Here is a 1,152-nt window from a genome sequence, read left to right as displayed (position 1 = left end):
GGGTTTTGGACCTGGGGGGTCAGATTATTTTTGGTTTCAGCTCGGGTCGGACCCAGGAGAAGCCGGTCTCAACTTCAGCTCCTGGACTTGAACTGGGTCAGAACCATGACCGGGGGGAACGCAGAGCTGTTTGATGGAGAGAAGACGGGTCGAGGTCTGAGAGCCACCAGGGACCTGCACACCGGGGAGGTGGTTCTGGCAGAACCCGGGTACTCTGCTGTGGTCTGCGACAGGTAAACCTCTCCTGGTTCTTGTTGTTTGTGGGTCGGATCGGTTCTGCTGACAGTCTGCGGGTCTCATTATGGTCCAGTCTTCTCCTGACATCAGCAGAACCGGGCCCTGAAGCAGAAACATGAACTGAACCGTGACATTCTGTACCTGGAGGGTATGCTGTGGTCCGGTCCGGTCCGGTCCGGTCCGGTCCAGCTCAGAGGGACAGTAAACAGTTAAAGATCCAGGTTCTGTTCAGAGAAGTTCTGAGGAGGGTCAGAACCTGAGAGGCTTAATGACAGGAAACAGGAAGTGTAAAGTTCTGACCTGCTTTGACCCAAAGGCAGCAGGAGGGTTAAACCAGGGAGTGAGAGCAGGTGTGCTGATGGCTAACAGGAGACAGGAGGAGACAGGAGACGACAGGAGGAGACAGGAAGAGACAGGTGGAGACAGGTGGAGACAGGAGATGACAGGAGGAGACAGACAGGTGGAGACAGGTGGAGACAGGAGGAGACAGGTGGAGACAGGAGATGACAGGAGGAGACAGACAGGTGGAGACAGGAGATGACAGGAGGAGACAGGAGGAGACAGGACGAGAGAGGTGGAGACAGGAGGAAACAGGAGACAGGAGGAAACAGGAGACAGGAGACAGGTGGAGACAGGAGATGACAGGAGGAGACAGGACGAGAGAGAAGGAGACAGGAGGAGACAGGAGGAGACAGGTGGAGACAGAAGACAGGTGGAGACAGGAGGAGACAGGAGGAGACAGGTGGAGACAGGTGGAGACAGGAGATGACAGGAGGAGACAGGAGGAGACAGGAGGAGACAGGAGACAGGAGACAGTAGGAGACAGCAGGAGACAGGAGGAGACAGGAGGAGACAGGAGACAGGAGAAGGAGACAGGAGACAGGAGGAGACAGGTGAAGACAGGAGGAGACAGGA

General features: G+C 56.1%; 1 protein-coding gene across 1 annotated transcript in view; it reads left to right on the top strand.

The window, feature by feature from the left end:
* Positions 1–1,152, top strand: part of smyd1a (SET and MYND domain containing 1a) — a gene marked incomplete in the record, with an annotated part of 9,164 nt that continues 8,012 nt past the window's right edge. Inside the window, 1 exon segment of the mRNA XM_014027600.1 lies at positions 1–233. Within this exon segment, the coding sequence (XP_013883054.1) occupies positions 106–233 (128 nt within the window).

The sequence above is a fragment of the Austrofundulus limnaeus genome, unplaced genomic scaffold (assembly GCF_001266775.1).
Source record: "Austrofundulus limnaeus strain Quisiro unplaced genomic scaffold, Austrofundulus_limnaeus-1.0 Scaffold664, whole genome shotgun sequence".
NCBI classification, from domain to species: Eukaryota; Metazoa; Chordata; class Actinopteri; order Cyprinodontiformes; family Rivulidae; genus Austrofundulus; species Austrofundulus limnaeus.
The sequence above is the reverse complement of the archived record's forward strand: the minus strand, read 5'-3'. Positions and strand labels throughout refer to the sequence as shown.